Source organism: Camelina sativa, chromosome 13 (assembly GCF_030686135.1).
Source record: "Camelina sativa cultivar CO46 ecotype springtype chromosome 13, ASM3068613v1".
NCBI lineage: Eukaryota > Viridiplantae > Streptophyta > Magnoliopsida > Brassicales > Brassicaceae > Camelina > Camelina sativa.
The window spans coordinates 3,548,143-3,560,977 of record NC_141892.1 but is presented as its reverse complement, the minus strand read 5'-3'; the positions used below and the strand labels follow the sequence as shown (position 1 = coordinate 3,560,977).

Below are 12,835 nucleotides of genomic sequence, written 5' to 3'. Positions count from 1 at the left end.
TGATATCTACATTAATTGTAAGAGCTCTCACATCTCAATATTATTTAAGAAACCATTCTCTCTATACAATTCCACAACACAAACTATCTTCACTCACAAAATTACTTAACTCTTCTTTCTAAGGTTGTCTTCATTCAAGAATATCACTATGATTAATGTTCGCCTTCCTATTCTCGTATCTTCGGTCTTCTTCCTTGTCTTTATTTCGTCGGCCCTCTTGTTTGCTATGCCTAGTTTTGCTGCTAGAGTAAGTCACTCTCTGGTGCACAAAGATGTCACAATGATTCCAGAATATAAAGAGCCTGACGAGCCGGAGATTCCAGAAGAGCATGAGTTGCCGTTGCCAGAAGAGCCAGAGATTCCAGAAGAACCAGAGATTCCGGAAGAGCCAGAGGTTCCTGAGAAGCCTGAAGAGCCTGAGGAACCAGAGGAGCCAGAAGGGCCAAAATTTGAATTTCCGTCATGGATTCCGAGCTTTCCTTTTCCTGGAAATAGTGGTGGTTATCCAAATACTGAAAAGACAAAACCTACGTCAACTGTTGAAGAGGTTAGCGGTTCGAACAAGAAGCCATAGATCAATGGATGAAGAATGTAAGAAGGGTTGCTGAATAATACTCTTCCTCTTGATTAATAGTTATGTATGTATAAGTACTATGCAATAACATGAGTTTCGTTTGTGTTTAATAAGTAATCAACGATGAGAGAGTAGTTTATGTATTAGAGTTTCATGTCATGTTTGGAGTCTCTAACGTACGCTTCTTGATATAGTCTTATACTGATTCTCTCTTGTAACATGTATGTCTCTTTGTGGTACTTACATTGAACAAGTAAAGTTATATAAGATATAATTAAATTATTAAGGTTGTAATGTAATGTGTCAATTAACTCGTCACATCGTTTTTCTACACCTCACACCTATATAAATTGTATAGGAGACGTTCGTCCTAAACATCAAAAAGATCGATCATAATGAGTCTTTTAGATACGTATTGCTTTATTCCTCGATAGCCAGCGTCAAATATTCTTGTCTACGATGACATTATGACAAGGCGTGCATCAAGACAAAACAAAAGAAACCTTGTGCAAAAGCTGGAAACCCGTAATTCAGGACTAATACACAAACTCAACTCGTTGCATTATTTTCTTCCCATGTCTTTTGTCTTCTTCCATTTCCAACTTGTCCAACTTCTATTTCTCCTCTCCAAATATTTTCTTACAAAAATCTAGATTCTCTCCAACCTCTCTTCTTTGATTTCATTTCTCATTAATCATAACAATCTCCTTATTATCAAATACTGATCCTCCGGTAACACATCAATGGGGTTCAAACCATTTCTTGAAGGTGGCATCGCTGCAATCATCGCCGGAGCTCTGACTCACCCATTAGACCTCATCAAAGTCCGTATGCAGCTCCAAGGCGAACACTCTTTCCCCCACGACCAAAACCCTAACCCTATTCTTAATCTTGATCATAACCTTCCCGTTAAACCTTACCAACCCGTTTTCGCTCTTGACTCTCTCATCGGCAGCATCTCCTTATTACCTAATTCATCCATTCACGCGCGGTCTTCTTTCACGCGTTCCGTCACGACCCCTTTCGCCGTTGGAGCCCACATTGTCAAAAACGAAGGACCCTCCGCTCTCTTCTCCGGCGTCTCAGCCACCGTCCTCCGTCAGATGCTTTACTCCGCCACGCGTATGGGTATATACGACTTTCTTAAACGAAGGTGGACTGATCGACTCACCGGTAATGATAATATAGTCTTAAAACAAATTTGGTTTTTATTCGGTTTGGTTCGGTTCGATTACACTAAAATCGGTTACAGTTCTCTGTTTTTGGGTTAAAATAATAAAAACCATGGAATTATAACCAAATTTTGGTTCGGTTTCGATCCTAATTAAACAGTCCGGTTTGCTTTGGTTCGAATTTTTCCATATACTTACGTACGAATTAACTAGACCGATCCCCTCACAGGTAATTTCCCATTGGTCACCAAGATCACAGCTGGACTCATCGCCGGAGCCATTGGATCCGCCGTCGGGAATCCTGCTGACGTGGCGATGGTGAGAATGCAAGCTGACGGAGGTTTGCCGTTAAACCGTCGCAGAAACTACAAGAGCGTTGTGGACGCGCTCGAACGGATCGTAAGGCAGGAAGGCGTCTCAAGCTTATGGCGTGGCTCGTGGTTGACCGTGAACCGTGCGATGATCGTGACGGCTTCTCAGCTCGCCACGTATGATCACGTCAAAGAGATCTTGATCGCCGGAGGCCGTGGGACGCCGGGAGGGATCGGAACGCACGTGGCGGCAAGTTTTGCTGCGGGGATTGTAGCGGCGGTGGCTTCGAATCCGATAGACGTTGTGAAAACGAGGATGATGAATGCGGATAAGGAGAATTACGGTGGACCGTTGGATTGTGCGTTGAAGACGGTGGCGGAAGAAGGACCGATGGCTTTGTACAAAGGGTTTGTTCCGACGGTGACGAGGCAAGGACCGTTCACGATGATCTTGTTCATTACCTTGGAACAAATTCGCGGTGTGTTAAAGGACGTTAAATTTTGATTAATAAATGTTTTTTTAAAACGAGACGATTAGTTAATTTTGACCATATTCAATTATGTTGTCTATACGTTTCAAATCATTTCATATATTTAGAGTTCTTTTGTAAAAATAAATAAGTTTTATTTATGATTGTGCTAATAGGCCTTCAGTATTGTGTGTATATAAAGAAATAATCAGCGAGTTTGTTAGCATGTAACTGATGGTGATTGAAGCAAAGGAACTTTGTCCGTCGGTCCAAGTCTCTTGGCTTTGGGGGATATGCTTTTGCTGGGGACCTTCATTTGGTATATTCCTTCTTTTATTTTTTGGGTACTATGTTCTATTTGTGTGGTTGACGTTAATTATCAAATATCGCCTCTGATAACTGATGTTAGTCATGTGAAAAGTTTCAAAAAATATGGTCAACAGTTTAACTAAACAGTTCTAAAATTTTGTTGGTTAGATCATTTATCTCCATTTGCACCCAAAAAAAAATAAAAATCATTTATCTCCATATGAAGGAAAAGCAAATACTACTATCTATGTGGAAAAAAAAAAAAAAAAAAAAAACATCTAATAAATTGCTTGCATATATGTTGGCATAAATGCCTAAATGGTTTGGTGTTTGTTTTTCTTATGCTTATGATGTCTTGAGAAAAATAAAGAAAAAAAGAGAGATGTTTATGCAAAGTGAGAACATGGGGCAAAAGAAGTCCAAGGGAATGAATATGCCCAATCTCGTATGGTCACTCATCTAAGTATCTAACCAAAGCCCAGTTTCAATATTCTGAACTGAAATTTCTATGGAGTCATCTAACTCTTGTATTTTTTTCTTTTTTTTTCTTTTTAATAGCTATAAACTTTGATTAATGAGAAGACTAGTGATCATGGAGGATGTTTACAAATTACAAGCAAGGCAGGAATATAAAATAGTGATTGTTTCGGAATAGAACATATAATAATTGTTTCCTATAATTATAAAGATTTCTGAAGTACTGTAAATCATAATGTAGTACATAGTAAGCATTTGGGTCCACTGGTCTCACACGGTAACTACTATTTTCATTTTATTTCACATCAAACAAAAGAAAAAAGATTCAAAACCTTTAGGAAAAGAAAAAATATTCCAAAAAGCAAAAAAAAAAAAAAAAAAAAAAAAAAAAAAATAAGTCGTCAAGGCAATTAAGCACTTACTAATTCCCCGTGCATTTCTTTAATCATTCACTTGCATCTCTTTTTCTTTTAACCTTTTTTTTTTGCTCTTTTTTCTTTCACCAAATTTGACTCTTTATTCTTTTTCTTCTTTACTCCTATGATCATGGAATTTGGTGAATGGTCCAACATTTTTCACACCAATCACTTATTAAAATATCACGTTACAATTGTCTTTTAAAATATTATGTTACAATAATCGTTTTAGTTTAGCTACGTAAAGAATGGTGTTTCATTAGCTAGCTATACATAGCTTCTAAACTAGTCAAAGAAAAGTTAACAACAATGTTTACGATGTATGTATGTAGTTCAATTTGTCTCGTGTCATCGAAGATGTTCCAAATCATCCCTAAACCCACGCACCTATAAAAAAGAAAAGTTAATAATTAAAGGAAACTACCAAACAAAGGTTAAATACTCACTTCCACTATTTGGCTCATGATTAAAAAGAAGAAACGTTTGCCCAAAAAAACAAAAAGAAAAAAAATGGTAAAAAGAAGACGAACATACGGGTTTTACTTTAACAAACAACTTTGAAATTATCACGTTTGTACTATTACTTAAATTTAGTATAACTTATTATGGCTTGAAATGATCAATTATGGATCGTGAGGGTTTGCCATTATATACCAGCATAATTACATATAGACACGTTCCCTCGTCCGGATGAGTCGTCCCATTGCCTCCCTCAAACTTGAAATCGGATTTAGACATATATATATATATATATATATATATATATAGTGGTTGAACTTGACAAACACCATTACTCCTATCAATTAAAACTATCATATTATCTTAATATGAAAGTTCTAAATGAAAATTTAAAATTCAACCAAATTAAATGTAAAATCTATTGTAAAATTTAATGTAACACAAGAAGATATACTGTAGTATTATTTTATTGATACATGAACTCAAACTCATGCTAAAAGTGTAATCCGGTTTAGCTTTTAACTGAAGAAAACGAAATTGTTATCTAAATAGTTGGATCAAAAACTAAAATCTAAGGCTTATTGATTGGGTCATTGACAAAAACCAAAAAAATCTAATCATACATGCATCGTTGATGTGAACTGTTTTTTTTTTTTTTTTTCTTTTCCCTTGTAATCCCATTGGGCCATCATTATTGACGGTAAAAATAAAGTGTTTGGGAAGGGTAAAATTGTCACAAAGAAATAAGAACATGTATAAAGCAGAAATATCAAAAGCTTCAGTCTTCACGCCCACTTTTTATTCCTTATATTCGTAAAGATTTGAGCTTTCTCTTCTCTCCTCTTATCCGTTAGAGTTTTGCTTGATTCGTCTTCTAAAGTCTCTACACTCACTCTCTCTGGATCTATTTGCTTCCTCCTATCGGTAAGCTAATATGGGAATCAATTTAATCATCCTTTTGTTTGTCTCTCTGTTTCTTTCTTTCTTTCTTTCTTTTTTGTTACTTGGGAAAATTTTGGTGTAAAAATTAGGAATCTAGAAGAAAATTTTGATTCAACTGACGCATATAATGAAAAGTGATGTTCCCAGAATATGTAATTGTTCAATGCTGCAATAGTTTTAATTGTTATGATAATATCTGGTTTCTTTTTGATGAGATGGTTCCCACTCTTTTTTTTTTTTGTCTCAGATTTTGCTCTCAGCTGGATTACAACAAAGCAGTGAAACTGTTACAAATCTAAAAAGTGCATAAGAGGAGAAAAAAAAAACAGAATGAGTTGGTTCACTGTGTACCGTAAAGTTGTGCCCTTGAATCTCTATTGCCGTGTTATTCTGTAAATTTCTTTTCTATCTTATCAAAAAAAAAAAAAAAAACCATCTTCAAATCCTCTTCTATAAATCTTATCTAATCTCTTTAATAATGGGATCCCAACGTTTCTACGTTTTTCATTGTGATCAGTATAGGATCAGCTAAACCATTCTCTTAAACCCTTTAAAGCTAAATACTCTTTCCTTCTCAAAGATCTATACTTTTCTCTTTTTACTTCAAGAAATCTGTCTTTTTGGTAAGCTTGCTCTGTTCTGTGGAGCAAACTGTACTAGTTTTAAATTCAAGAGTTTGGAAAAGTGATGGTAAGTCAATCAGCTGGTCAGACAAGATTTCGAACATTGAAGTACGAGAACAACGGTGATTCCAACAAACCAACAATTGTAGTGAGGGTTATTGCTTGCTTTCAACCGATGGATAATTGTCAGGTTTGTTCCTGAATTAAAAATGTTATTTATGCTCTTCTGTCACTCTTCACCATTCATAGTCTTGTTTCTAACACTATTGTGTCTGTGTTCCACTTTCAGGCTGAATACTTTAGACATATACTCAAACCAGTGACGTAGTTGGTTTCTGAGTTTGTGTTTGTATTTTTGGAGCTGGCCTTTATTTTTCGTTTTGTCTCTACTTTCTTATACAATTGTTTCAAGAAAGAATCAAGAAGCAGTGCGTTCATTACACATTTGAGCAAGAGCTTCCACAATAAGGTATGCTAACTGAATCTTTCCCTTTTCTATACTTTTACTTATAATGTTGATTCTGTTTGTGGCTATAGCTATTCTTGAGTTGGGTTTTAAATAGTATCTATCTCGTTTATAGTCATAACCATGTAAACTAATTTTTTCCCTTTACTTTTTTTCGTGCAGTATTGTATTCCTGTAAAGTTTCCTTGGCTTAAACTGCAAGAGCATGCCTCTTGATACTAGGCAGCAGAAATGGTTGCCATTAGGCTTAAATCCTCAAGCTTGCGTCCAGGACACAGCTACTGAGTCTTCCCGTCCTGGAATCCCTTTTCCGGAACTCGGTAAAGTATATGCAGCTGAGCGTCAGTTGTGCTATTTGCAGCCACCGTTCCAGGCCTTGCTGCCAAGTTATGGTCAGCAGTCTGGTGGAAAACAAGTTTCATGTTTGAACGGGCGATCTAGCTACGCTGCTGCTCCAGAGGGGGCAACACTCAAGTCTTCTCGGAAAAGATTTCTAGTATTCGATCAGTCAGGGAATCAGACTTGTTTGTTACAATGTGGATTTCCTCTGCGGTTTCCTTCTTCTATGGATGCAGAGCGAGGGAACATTCTCCAGAAAGGGTTCAGCAAAGATCATGCCAGTCCAGAAAATATATTGCTCCATGAAGATCATGTTAACGGCGAAGAAGAGTCAGAGATGCACGAAGACACTGAGGAAATCAACGCGCTGCTGTATTCGGATGAAGACGACAATGATGATTGGGAGAGTGATGATGAGGTGATGAGCACTGGTCACTCTCCATTCCCAGTTGAACAACAAGCGTGCTATAAAACAAGAGAAGAACTGGATGAAACTGAAAGCAGTGTTGATGGTCCACTTTGTAAAAGGCAGAAACTACTGGACCATTCATCCAGAGACTCATCACCATCCCTTGTGGTCACCACCAAGAGTTTCACTAAAGCCAAAGGCTTATCAGATAAAATGCTTCCTGAATCCAACACGTCAAGCAAACAAGAAACGGGTTCTGGTCTAAGTGACGAGCAGTCAAGAAAAGACAAGATTCACACTGCTCTGAGAATCCTCGAGAGCGTAGTTCCAGGGGCAAAGGGAAAAGAAGCTCTTTTACTACTGGACGAAGCCATTGATTACCTCAAGTTGCTGAAGCGAAACTTAAACAACTCATCAAAGGGTTTAAACAACCATTGGTGAATAACCTTAAGACCCCTTTTGGTCTTATTGATAAGCATGTTTGGTTGGTTAAAGAGAAGACAAGGGACAAAAGATAATCAATGAGGTAAAGGACTGATGTAGAGATTCTCTCAATTTCATTAACGTGGGTTTGAAACAATTAGAACACGCCTGGTGACCCTAGTGGGACCGTATCCACTGTTCATCTAGCTGGATCAATAGTGGTTTACTTTTGGATATGGCATGCTCTCTCTAAAAAAACAAAGAACAAAAAAAGGTCACTTTCTTCTGTGCTTGGAGTGGAAGAAAAGTGAAAGAAGGCAAAAAAGCAAAGTCTTGGTGGTGCTCATTGATCGTTAATAATTATCTTTTGTTTTTCCTCCTGGGTAATAATATCTCTGTGATGGTGCTGGTGGTGGGTGTGGATGAAGAAAATTCAAAAAGGCAAAACTGAAAGTTTTTTTTTGGGGTGGTTGTGACTTGTGAAAATTGAAATCTTCTCACTTTCATTAGGTAAAAATTCATGTCCCCACTCTCTTTTATCTCATTATTACTCTTCTGTTGCTATCAGTCCCATATCATGTCATTTTTTTTGTTCTTTTCAAAATCTCTGGCTCTTTAGCTCTTCAAGGGACTTGTACTACTATAATGTGTTTGTGTTATTTGCTTCTGTTGTTTCTCTCGTGGGTCTAAACATGTTTGTATATCATGTTCATGTATATAATAAACTTATAAGAGTGTTAATAATGCAACAAGGCTTCTTACATGCTAGTAATTTGTTTTAGCTTTCAAAATATCATATTGTTTCTACACTAAAAACAAATAAAAGAGGCACACACACTTACGAATATGCTACACTTGTTATTAAACAACATACAAAAAGACTTGCCTCTATTTTAACAAAAATTCGTAAGCAAAATCTTCTGGTGAAGAAATCGACGAGTTTCATGACCTCCAACGTAAAGAACAAAAGACAAGAAAAAATCACAGTGTAGAGAAGGATCCTCTATTTTATTCATCCACCCTAAATGATGACTGATGATGAGCTTGATCTGATTCTTGCCAAGAGCTTAAAAATTTCACAACTTATTCCTCAGAGACTCCAATCTTATGAGACCTCATTTTCCAAGCTGCATTTCTTCTGAACCAAGAGCAAGTGAAAGTCGCTGGCTTTTTCCTCTAACCCGACATCTTGAAAAGCATTGAAAATCCTCGAGCAAGCAGAAGCATCAAACTCTGTCGTCTTAGACTCCTTCCACTGATCAATAACTTCCCCGGCTTCTCTTAAATGACCAAGCATTAGATAAGAAGAAAGAACACAAATGTAGCTTCTGCTGCTCAATTTCTGGTTAGTGTTTCTCAGAGACTTCCAAATCTGATCTATCATACCCTTGTTTCCTAATCCAGTGTGCAGAATCATAAGGAAGTCATATGTGACCCATTCTCTTTGCGAAATAGATGTCTCAGCTTCGACGGGTGTGGTAGACTCAGCATTAGTTAGTCTACTACTGTTTACGTAGATGCTAGTAAGATCTATATATCGAACCCAACCTTCACTGGAACTAGCATCACGCCTCATCTCTTCGAGAATCTTTCTGAGCTCATCAATGTTGAAAGTTGCAGCACATGAACTTAGCCACAGGTTGTAAGTAAAAATGTCCGGAGAAACGTTTTTGCCCTTGAGCACTTGGATAACCTCAGGTACTTTCTCAACTTGTCCAACTGACATGTATAAAGTCATCATCTCGTTGTATGTGATAGCACCGAAACTGAGACCATCGGTCTCTATGATTCTCCTGAACAAGGCCTCGGCTCGTTCTGTATGTTTGAGGCCAGCATAAGCATGAAGGAGAGAAGTATATGTTTCAGCTGTCTTTGAATCTATATGCAAACCTTCAAAGTAGCGTTCAGCTGCATCGATCCCGAAAACTTTCGAAATCAGATCAATGCGGGAGGCGTAATCAGCATATGAGATCTTAATTTCTTCATGGTGAACCATCCACTCTGTAACCTGTGTTCATAATACTTGAATAAACTATAGCAATGCGATTTTCGTGCATAAACTACTCACTTCTCAATGCAAAATTTCACGGCAATGACATGAAGCAATCAATCTAGAAACTAGAAGCCACGAATTCCAATAAATTTCGAAAGTATCGAAGTTTGGGTACCTCAAGAGCGTGTTTGTAACGGCGAGTTCTCCGAAGCTCTTTGGAGATGTCTCGAAGTTCATTGACTGTAATCTGATTCCCTTCACCTACCCATTTCTCGAGAACAGTAGTCGCGCTTCGTTTCGGAAGCCTCAATCTGAAAATCCGGCTCCTTAGATCGTCTTTCTCCTCCGATTCGAAAGATTCATCGACAAGGGAGCCTCCGATCGCTGCGTCAGCATTGTACGACTTCGAGAATCCGGTGTTGCGAATGAAATTGCTTCCGCCGACAACACCATTGTTATTCGTCAATCGACTACATTCAAATCATAATAAGAACAGGAAAGAACGGGGAAAAAAATGAAATCAGTGAGAAACAAAGAGACTCACCATCTAAGAGAATGGAAGAGCGAGCGAGTCGCCGCCATGGATTCTTCCTAGTTCGTGTGAGTGACGACGACGACCAAAAAAAAAAATATCTAAAAACGATCACTTAACTCACCTGGAGAAACTGATTATTTAATGGGCCAATGAGATTCGGCCCATTAGCTCCAAGATAAACAACAATGGTCATCATCATCGTATTCATCATTACTTACACACGGCACGGCGACTAAAAACAACCGCCGACACCAGCGATTTAGGCAATTCGAAGAGATGAGCTGTTACTTTCACTTGTTGAAAATTTTGAACAACTTCCCTCAGTTTAATTCAAGCTTAATTTTTGAAATAATTAGTAAAAAAAATTATGATATATTGATGATAAAGAGTAGAATACAACGATGTAAACTCGAAATAAGTAACAAAAAGAGTGCTACTGAGTAAACCAAAATCCAAGACCGGATCGAGAAAGTAGAAAAAATAAAATAAAAAAAAATAATGAAGAAAGAAATAATGCTGGATGGATTCATCGGATTGAGCGAGAGCCAGCTTAGATAGACAAAACGACAGCGCATAGGAAAACAGCGACGGATGCACCAAAAACTGTGTATCTGTTGGAAGCGGCGTTGCTGCCCAATGCTGGAGCAGGAGCTTCTGACGGCGAATCAGAGATGGAAGACGGACTGAGTGCTGAAGTATCGATTGAAGGAGATTCAGCTTGAGGCGGCAATGCGGATGATTTAGGAGTCGGTGTTTTGGACGAAGATGGAGAGATAATATTACGTCTTCCTCCGCCGCTGGATGGAGCTGGAGCAGGAGACTGAGCAGCCACCACGGAAGAGATCAGGAGTGTCGCCACGACCAATACAACTATGGTACTTCTGGAGATCGACATTGCGATTGTTTTTAAGAGAGAGAGAGAGAGAGAGAGAGAGAGATTTGAATTTGTTGTTTCGCTGCTTGCTGACTGGGTGAAGAAGACTACGGCTTTAACCTTCTTTATATAGAGTTGAAAAAATAGGGGGTACGCTGTTTAGGAACGCGTTAAATCTGTAGCGTTGATTTAAGAAAAGAGAAAACGAGTGAGATCGGACGGTTGTAGATTTTTTCTTTTTTAGACGCAAAGTGTGAAACTGTGAAGTGGGGACAGGGTAAAGACAACGCGGTTGGATTCGTCCCTTTAACTACGGCGACAACGGCACATTGAATCACGACCGTACGTGGTTGTAAATTAAAGAATATGGCCGTTGTGATAATAGTTCTTTTTTTCTTCTCTTGTGTGAGAAGAGCTTTATTTAAAGACAAAAATTAATTTCACAAGAAAATTTTTTATTTTCTCCTGTAACGGTCGATTATTTGGAGAAGTCTGCTTTTTTTTTTATATGAGGTTTATTATAGTTCTAATTTCTTTTTCTTTTAAAGATTTCTTTCCCTTGTTTAAAAAGATTTTTAAACCTAATTTTACTGTTCCAAAATTTGGTTTTGTAGGAAACTGTTTCACTCTTTTAATTTTTTTTTTCATAGAGTGGTATAATTAAAAAAAATGTTGTGTATAGCATTTTCTGCTCATCGTCTAAAAAAATTACATGCGCAAATATAAAAAACGGAGCTTTAGGGGGTGTTATTGGAGAAAGCATTTTAATTGATTTTAGTTACCTATGGATTTTAAAATTCAATGGTTTTCTAATGCATTTAACGTTGATTTGTTGTCATTAACAGTGGATTTGAAAGGGATTACTAATGGATTTGAAAGTCATTACTAGTGGACTTTATTATTATTCTTAGGTAAATAAAATAAATTACCCATAATTGTGTTCTTAAACAAAAAGCAAAAACCAAGGTAAAAAAAAAATTAATTATACTGTTAATACACAATACGTTACGTTGGTTTGCAACAATAATGAGGGAGAAGTTAGGTGGATCTGCTAAAATCACCGATGGGAAGCCGTCACAGCTAGGGCTCGCTAGACGAAAGGAAGAGGACGGCGACTGCAGAGAATAAGAGAAACCGAAGAGGGAGCAGACTTGAGGATCGAAGGAAGGTCAAGTGGAGTCGGCGGAGAAGGAGGCTCTGATGGCGGTGAACGAACGGGAGAGGAGGCCATCAAACAGATCTTGACTAAGAAGCAATAACCAGTCACGAACGGGAACCGCCGGTGAAGGAACGCATGTGGAAGGACATCTTCTTTAATTAATCTGCTGAATCACTTTTGAAGAAAGAGAAAGAGATTGAAATACTTGAGAAATTTTTACGGTTGTGTTTGTTCATATTTTCTGAATGAAATCCATTAAAATCTAAAATGACACCAAATCAGATGGACATTAAATAACAAAATTTTTAATCGTATTCTAAAATCCATTAAATAAATACATAATCCAATAACAACAAATTTTAATGGAAATACATCAGATTCCTTTAAAATACAGTGTTGAATAACACCCCCTTAGTTTATAACGTATAAAAGGTCTTCTGTGTTCGAGTGAGTTTACGGTGTCGTTTGCTACATTTTTTTTGTGTGGTAAACTTACAGCTTGACAGTATGTCAAGAAGAATGTAGATGACTAAACTAATCAGGCTCTCTAATTCATTATTAGTATGTATAACAAAATGCATGAGAATATTAAATTTTTGTTCTTGGTAAGTGCTACAAACACAAATCATATGGGGAGTTGCTATCATGGGGCTGTAACTTTTTATGCTGAAAATTATCAGTAGTATTCGGCCTTCGGAGTTTTTAGATTTGATATCGAAATCCTTACTTATTTTTATCTTTTTATTGAATCATTTGGATCAAAAGGTACAATGTTTGTCATTTACTGTTTATTAATTAAAACCTATCATTCTTGTGTCACAAAGGAAATCAAAGACTTATCTTCAGTTTGATTTTTGCACCCAAAAAAAAAAAGTTCTTCAGTT

General features: G+C 37.3%; 4 protein-coding genes and 1 pseudogene across 8 annotated transcripts; 3 read left to right on the top strand and 2 right to left on the bottom strand.

The window, feature by feature from the left end:
• Positions 1-42: 42 nt before the first annotated feature.
• LOC104734940 (uncharacterized) lies at positions 43-856 on the top strand. Its single transcript, XM_010454638.3, has one exon. It carries the CDS (start codon positions 149-151, stop codon positions 572-574), a length of 426 nt encoding a protein of 141 aa, XP_010452940.1. The 5' UTR covers positions 43-148; the 3' UTR covers positions 575-856.
• Positions 857-950: 94 nt separating this feature from the next.
• LOC104734939 (mitochondrial uncoupling protein 6) lies at positions 951-2,758 on the top strand. Its single transcript, XM_010454637.3, has 2 exons — positions 951-1,747; positions 1,976-2,758. Exons 1-2 carry the CDS (start codon positions 1,318-1,320, stop codon positions 2,560-2,562), a joined length of 1,017 nt encoding a protein of 338 aa, XP_010452939.1. The 5' UTR covers positions 951-1,317; the 3' UTR covers positions 2,563-2,758.
• Positions 2,759-4,773: 2,015 nt separating this feature from the next.
• Positions 4,774-8,151, top strand: LOC104734938 (transcription factor bHLH143 pseudogene; annotated as a pseudogene). Its single transcript, XR_015577854.1, has 4 exons — positions 4,774-5,112; positions 5,378-5,943; positions 6,043-6,222; positions 6,382-8,151. The product of XR_015577854.1 is annotated as a transcription factor bHLH143 pseudogene (transcript).
• A 2-nt stretch (positions 8,152-8,153) lies between these two features.
• LOC104734937 (pentatricopeptide repeat-containing protein At5g09450, mitochondrial) lies at positions 8,154-10,887 on the bottom strand. Of its 4 annotated transcripts, none has more exons than XM_019234973.2 (4): positions 9,928-10,180; positions 9,559-9,853; positions 9,281-9,398; positions 8,154-9,205 (listed from the first exon to the last, which is right to left on the bottom strand). In XM_019234973.2, the coding sequence occupies exons 1-4, from the start codon at positions 9,963-9,965 to the stop codon at positions 8,496-8,498; spliced, it is 1,161 nt and encodes a 386-aa protein (XP_019090518.1). In that variant the 5' UTR covers positions 9,966-10,180; the 3' UTR covers positions 8,154-8,495. The 4 variants fall into 4 exon arrangements, with proteins under 4 accessions (XP_019090518.1, XP_087337207.1, XP_010452937.1 ...); XM_087481081.1 differs by having other exon boundaries at positions 9,559-9,817; XM_010454635.2 differs by having other exon boundaries at positions 8,154-9,398; positions 9,928-10,887.
• On the bottom strand, positions 10,271-10,813 carry LOC104734936 (uncharacterized). The gene has a single exon (XM_010454634.3). It carries the CDS (start codon positions 10,811-10,813, stop codon positions 10,469-10,471), a length of 345 nt encoding a protein of 114 aa, XP_010452936.3. The 3' UTR covers positions 10,271-10,468.
• Positions 10,888-12,835: the final 1,948 nt, after the last annotated feature.

Excerpts from the sequence above, each read along its gene's own strand:
- LOC104734940 (XM_010454638.3), top strand. The coding sequence starts at position 149 with ATGATTAATGTTCGCCTTCCTATTCTCGTATCTTCGGTCTTCTTCCTT.
- LOC104734936 (XM_010454634.3), bottom strand. The coding sequence starts at position 10,813 with ATGTCGATCTCCAGAAGTACCATAGTTGTATTGGTCGTGGCGACACTC.
- LOC104734937 (XM_010454635.2), bottom strand. The coding sequence starts at position 9,965 with ATGGCGGCGACTCGCTCGCTCTTCCATTCTCTTAGATG. Across the intron at positions 9,854-9,927 it reads CTCTTCCATTCTCTTAGATG|TCGATTGACGAATAACAATG; the intron begins GTGAGTCTCTTT and ends ATTTGAATGTAG. Across the intron at positions 9,399-9,558 it reads GTTACAAACACGCTCTTGAG|GTTACAGAGTGGATGGTTCA; the intron begins GTACCCAAACTT and ends TTATGAACACAG.
- LOC104734939 (XM_010454637.3), top strand. The coding sequence starts at position 1,318 with ATGGGGTTCAAACCATTTCTTGAAGGTGGCATCGCTGCAATCATCGCC. Across the intron at positions 1,748-1,975 it reads GTGGACTGATCGACTCACCG|GTAATTTCCCATTGGTCACC; the intron begins GTAATGATAATA and ends ATCCCCTCACAG.